The 6,911-nt window shown below is 34.2% G+C and overlaps 1 protein-coding gene across 1 annotated transcript; it reads left to right on the forward strand.

Moving 5' to 3' along the window:
• The first annotated feature begins 2,285 nt into the window (after positions 1-2,285).
• Positions 2,286-6,464, forward strand: LOC115700873 (phosphate transporter PHO1 homolog 3). The gene is given in 13 exon segments (XM_030628536.2): positions 2,286-3,270; positions 3,360-3,613; positions 3,615-3,745; positions 3,847-3,895; positions 4,018-4,089; positions 4,218-4,347; positions 4,451-4,571; positions 4,663-4,921; positions 5,051-5,155; positions 5,252-5,446; positions 5,543-5,821; positions 5,924-6,060; positions 6,144-6,464. Coding segments are annotated over 13 exon segments (2,424 nt in total). The 5' UTR covers positions 2,286-2,678; the 3' UTR covers positions 6,244-6,464.
• The last annotated feature ends 447 nt before the right edge of the window (positions 6,465-6,911 follow it).

The raw sequence follows: 6,911 nt of genomic DNA on the forward strand, positions 1-6,911 counted from the left end.
TATTGCGTGTTACAGTCCCAACACGCTTCCTCCCATGCGGCATTAAATGCGACTTGATTGCTCGAGAGAGATCTGACACATCCCGGAGAGGCTTCACGTCATGCGAGCTTCCCGGAGTACCTTGTACTCCGGGTGCCTCCTCCGGGACCCACGCTAACTGCGCTTCCTTGTGGCGCACAAAGACTTATCAAATGTTTACAGGTTATCTGATCCACGTGTCCTAATTCGACTAGTCCACGTATTTTGGGCGAATTTAGGGGCAACAGTTTTCAATACAGAGGAAGCTTATAAATTCTGTGTTCATTGATTTATCTTTTCAGCTTTAATTCATCAAGATTCATACTTTATTCAATTACTTAGCTTTCAGAATAACTTGGACTTTCAATAATATACATACCAAAAAAATATTAACTAATTTATTAAAAAAAAATTATTTTAAGTTATTAAATTAGAAAGTAATACACATTTCAAAACTAAATAAAATATCTCATATTTTTATTTTCTAAATTAATAATTAAATTATAAAAACACACTCAATAAAATTCGAAACTAGAACTTAACACACACATCAGAATAAAAATTAAACTATAAATGAGAATTTGTGTTACTATTTTTTCGAATTTCGGTGTTTATTAGCAACAAATTTATTTTTTTAAGTATTAATTATGTCACAAATTTTTTAATATTAAAGTTAAAATTTTAATACAATTTTATTAAGTAATTATTATTAATTAAAATACACAATTTATTTTTTTATATATAATTTAAAATATTTTATATATCCGCTGCAAAGCGCAGGATGTTTACTAGTTTATATATATGCACACATTTTTATATAATTATGGGATCGGCCATAGAAATCGATTGAGATAGTGGTAGGAGATTGTCGTCGGCCATGGAAGTGCGGTAAAGGAGGAGATTTCTAGCCACAACTATATCTTAACGACTTTTTGCAATTATTATAGTTCAATGGAATTTTTATCATTGATAAATTTTACAAGGATAATAATTTAGGAAGAAAAAAGCTCTTTGTTCATAAATAGTAAGAGAGTAAAATACGCACAACTATAAGTTAAAAAGGTGTATTAGTACTTTCTTAAAAAAAAAATGTGTACTAATATAGATATTAAATATAAGAAAAATAAACATTTTGAAGAGGCATATGCCCCTACGACCGAGGATACATGTCACCAGTCGCCACTCTAGTTATTATTATTATCTTATTTTTGAAATCAGCCACTGTATTTTTATATGGAAATTTGAAAGTTTCTTTATAAAAAAGAAAAGAAAGACTGTGTAGTCGCCTTTAATAATAATAATAATTAATATAATTATAAAAAAAAAATCAATGCTTTTTTATGATAAGGTCAAGGTTTCATTCTTAATTCAGAAAAAAGTTAGGGTGTGGTATAATGGGTCCAACACGATTAACAGTTTATATATTTTTAATAATTAGTTAAACTTAATATTTAATGCATAAAGCTAAGAAAGGAATTGAAAATGTGGTGGTTTTGTTGAGCAATCTGTTTTTCTTTTCTTTTTTTAAAAAACAATTAGGTGCGGTTGGTCTGAAAATAATACTTAGTCCGTAAGCCGTTCGCATTGAATGAGGGCGAGGGTGACACGTATATATCTAATTAAACCTCAAATCAAAAAGTGGTAAAAGCGGTAAGGTTGGGCCTCACCTTGATTTATGTGTGCACAGATACTTTTACCATTAAGCAGTAGTAGTAAATTGTTAGCAGCAACCAAAGTTGGCGTTTCTACAGCTGCCACTGCTCTGTAATTATTTTTTTTTATTGCAGATATTTAACACGTTTTGCTTGCAACTTATTATAATTAAGTAGTCTTCACTAATATCGAAACCTTGTTATTAATCTATATTTTATTTAGCGCAGTGAAACATGCAATCATCAACCTCATGTTGATAAGAAAAAGCTTAAAAAAATACATAAATAAAGTTTGGAGTAGCTTGGTATGGTTTGGAATTTAGTAACTAGCTTCGTCATTCCCCATATAAATGGCTAAGTGCTACCCACGAGTCCACTGTATGGATATTAATTATAGTTAAAACTGAAAAAGTATGTGTGAATATGTATAAAATAAAATTCAGATGGTGAAATGAAATAATAACTGTAGTGTGCGAGAGGCAAGAGAAACATAACAAAATATAAAGAATTATGACAGAAGTCCAAAAATTTCCACACTTTTTCTTCGTAATACGAATAATGTCAACTAGTGCTACTGTAGCAGGTAAAAAAGTTTGACTAAAGAGAAGCCCTCTGGCTTGTTCATCTTGAAACCCCTCCCCTTTAAACGCTTTATTTTTTTCTTTCTTTGAATGCCCAACTTGGTTGAATTTTCTACGAAGAAACCTGTGCCTGCGAACAATAAAGAAAAGGTGCCTCTCTCAGACTCGGACCCTCTCTTCTCTCATACACATGCACGTGTATATATAGGGAGGTTCCATCTAAACCAGACCATCATCTCTCTCTGTTGCTTTCATCTTATTACAACCAACATTGTCTTAGGTTTATTCTTCTCTATGTTTATCTCTTGAAGAAAACGACTCAGCCAATAAATATTTCCGCACCCACCAGACAAGATTAGTCCCAAAGGATTTCCTTTTCTAGCAAAAAGTTGTACTAATCTACCCAGGGTGTTAAAAAGGTAGAAAAATGAAGTTCGGAAAGGAGTTTTCGAGCCAAATGGTGCCGGAATGGCAAGAAGCTTACATGAACTATGAATTTCTGAAAACCCTTTTGAAAGATATCCAAGATTTCAGACACAAAAATATGCCTCCGGCAGCAGTGCCAACAGGGCTTAAGAGAAGGCCGACCCTTTACAGATCTTTTAGTGGTCTGATACACAGACAATTCAGCACGCACCAGTATTCGCCGACCACCAGCCCAGACATCGAAAGCCAAGCTATTCTGATTAACTCAACTAGAGAAGATGGCTCCCATGGTTACCATACCACCTTTCTCAGGACAGCAGAGCAAGGAGGAGAGTACGAGCTGGTATATTTCCGAAGGCTAGACGAGGAGTTCAACAAAGTCGACCGGTTTTATAAGTCCAAAGTGGACGAAGTGATGAAGGAAGCTTCAATGCTCAACAAACAAATGGATGCTTTGATTGCTTTCCGAATTAAAGTTGAGAATCCAACAGGCTGGTTTGACAGATCTGTGGAGATGACTCGTCTCGCTTCTGATATTGCTACTTCAACTGCTGTTTTGGCCGCCACCACTCCCAGTAACATTCGAGCTAGCAGTAAGTTTACCAAATTTATCTGACATGATATATATAATTTTTTAGTTATGAATTGAATGTTTATTTATTTATTTTTTTTCTTGTAACAGGACGAGTTGATTTCATGGACAAAATTGAAGAGGGAGGATCAAACAACCATGAGGAGCAAACTGAAGAAACTAATGGAGATGATGATAAAGATGAGATTGAGAAGACGAGCGAAAGTACTACTGAGAGCCAAACTGTGACCCAAAGTGTTGCAGTTCAGTTGCCAAGGAGTGATAGGAGAACTAGACCAGCTCCATTGGAAATTCTTGATCGTGTGACAATGAATCACACACAGGAGACTCCTCGTTCCACCATTAAAAAAAATTCTTAAGGTTCCTAAGCAGACAGAGCTGACTTTTAACAGAGAAAATCTTGCGAGAGTTGAAGATCAACTTAAGAAAGCTTTCGTTGAGTTTTACCAGAAGCTTAGGCTTCTAAAGAGCTTTAGGTAAATAGAGATAGTTTTGATGCTTTGTCTTTCTTGGATTATGTTATTGTCTTTTCTTTTAACTAACTATCTGGCTAACCATTATGCTACCAATTTCTCAGTTTCTTGAATACCTTGGCATTCTCAAAGATCATGAAGAAGTATGATAAGGTAATACTTTTCTTTACCAAAAATTAAAAATGTGCTTTCTAATATCCATATACTCGTGAACCATATTTTTTTTCTTCACATTGGCATATTACTAATATATTTGGATTTTCTCACTTTCGCAGATTACTTCAAGAGATGCATCTAAAGCTTACATGAGAATGGTGGACAACTCATACCTGGGCAGCTCTGATGACGTGAGTACAATACGCATTAAGTCACAGCTCCAGTATTGTGTTAATCTTATCAGAAAATTGTTATAATTTTACTCTAACTAATTGTGCCGCTCTCTCCCTCTCTCTCATATATATATTTATATATACAGGTTACCAAGCTTATGGAAAGGGTTGAAGCTACATATATCAAGCATTTCTCCAATGCAAACCGTACTAAAGGCATGTCCATCTTAAGGCCAAAAGCAAAAAGAGAAACACATAGAACAACATTTTCGACTGGTTAGACTTCAATACTGTTGTTTATTTCGATTATTGAATACCCATTTCAGTAACAATTTTCTTTTCTTGCATACTAATTGTATTTATTGGATAATATCTACAGGTTTCTTTGCTGGCTGTACAGCTGCTCTAATACTAGCCCTTATTTTGATCATCCGTGCTCGTAATATCATGGAGGAACCAGGGAAAAATCAGTACATGGAAAACATGTTTCCTTTGTACATGTAAGTTTTATGTCATGAATTAGTTTTTCAAGCTTAACTAAAATTCTATCAATTCCCAACAAATATACTGATGAAACGTTTTGTGTTGCAGATTATTTGCGTTTATTGTCATGCATATGATCATGTATGCTGCAAATGTGTACTTTTGGAGGAAATATAAAGTCAACTACTCCTTCATTTTTGGGTTCAAACAAGGAACAGAATTGGGCTACAGAGAAGTTCTGCTTCCCAGTTTCATTTTGTCTGCTTTAGCTCTCGGCAGTGTTCTTTCAAATCTCGACATGGAAATGGACCCAAAAACAAAAGATTACAAAGCTCTAACAGAGCTTCTCCCACTCTTGTTGCTTGTGGTAAGGGCTTAATTTCATTACAAATAAACTAAAACATCTGATCAGCTTCATTTATATACATAACACATGTACATGTATTTATCATTGTATCATTAATTGTTCTGAAAGACTATTTTTTTCACTTTGCAGTTAGTTACTGCGGTTATGCTATGTCCTTTTAACATCGCATATCGATCAAGTCGATACTTTTTCCTCACCTGCTTGTTCCACGGACTCCTTGCTCCTCTGTACAAGGTAAGAATATTTTTTGCTTATCAAACATTCTCAGTTATTTTTTTTTTTCTATCTTTAAAGAAAGCTACTTATGTGTACAACTTTGTTCTATTGCAGGTTACACTACCCGATTTCTTATTGGCGGATCAGTTAACGAGTCAGGTTCAAGCTTTAAGAAGTGTCCAATTTTACATTTGCTACTACGGTTGGGGTGACTACAAACACAGAGAAACAACTTGCAAAGACCACAGTGTATACAAAATTTTTCTTTTTCTTGTTGCTGCTGTCCCATACATGTCTCGCCTCCTTCAGGTAAACTTGGTATTTCTTTTTTCTTTAATTTCTCAATTCAAACTGTTTTTATTATGAAATTATACTGAACATTAGCAATTTATTTATTTTCTTCAGTGCCTTCGTCGTTTGTTCGAAGAGAAGGACCCAATGCAAGGTTACAATGGCATTAAGTACTTCTTGACAATTGTTGCTGTAAGTGTCAGAACAGCGCATAGTATCAACCATTCACTGAGCTGGAAAGTTGCGGCCTGGGTGTTCTCAATCTCTGCGGCCGTTATTTCAACTTACTGGGATTTGGTCATCGACTGGGGCCTTCTTCAGCGTAACTCTAAGAATCGATGGTTGAGAGACAAGCTTTTAGTCCCTTACAACAGTGTTTATTTTGTTGCAATTGTAAGTTATAATGAAATATGGGATTTTCTTAACTTTTTTATGCCAAATTAACTTTCATTTGTTTACTGTTACTGATCGATTTTATTTATTCGATAAATGCAGGGCATGAATGTGTTGCTTAGATTTGCTTGGCTGCAAACTGTGCTCAATTTCCAGGTCTCTTTCTTGCATACACAGACCTTAATAGCCATTGTTGCATTGCTTGAGATCCTTCGTCGTGGTATTTGGAATTTCTTCAGGTAATTAACAAGAACACACACTCTTATGGATACATATAAATATGTACAATTTTGTAGTAACAGGGTTTTGTGTTATTTATCAGATTGGAGAATGAGCATTTGAACAATGTGGGCAAGTACAGGGCATTCAAATCAGTGCCATTACCATTCAACTATGATGAAGATGAGGACAAAGATGAGTAGAGAATTTGATACGACGGAAAGGGATGGGAGTTAGTAAATTTCAAATCTTCTGTGTCTAGCGTCTACAAATGAGAGCCGAACACATTGACTTCACTTTTTTCATTATACTTTTTCTTCCTTTATGGACATTAGTAACCCCAATTACTATTCTTTAATTTTATTTTTCTTAGTTGTAAATGTATATTATTAGCGTTCCAAATAAAAATTTTGTATTTACCTTCGATTTGGTTTCCGAAATGATTAGTGTGAATCATATACAGAAGCCCTCAAGGTTCAAGGAACATATTTAACTTTATCTGATAATAGTTATATTAAACGACAAAGTTCATCATCTCAGCCTTACAAGAGCAATAAATAGGTTCGTTCAGCAGTCACAATCGTAGTCCATGCTTTCCCACCTAAGCATGATTTTATTATGAAAAATATATTCAGCCGGCTGGAATTTCTAGCACGGGTTCATGTCAATCAGAACCGGATACTTTCAAAAGTTAGAAAATTAAAACATTGAAAAAAATTATGGTACGTAGTCCCTATCTGTTTAATCTGGATAATTTATTTATTTATTCATAATTGTTTTTATGCTGTACAGTTTTAGAATATTTTATAGCCCTAAAAATAAAAATATCCAAAATTTTATCATGTATAAGGAAAAAAGTACTTACGTGTGT

This window comes from Cannabis sativa, chromosome 8 (assembly GCF_029168945.1).
Source record: "Cannabis sativa cultivar Pink pepper isolate KNU-18-1 chromosome 8, ASM2916894v1, whole genome shotgun sequence".
NCBI lineage: Eukaryota > Viridiplantae > Streptophyta > Magnoliopsida > Rosales > Cannabaceae > Cannabis > Cannabis sativa.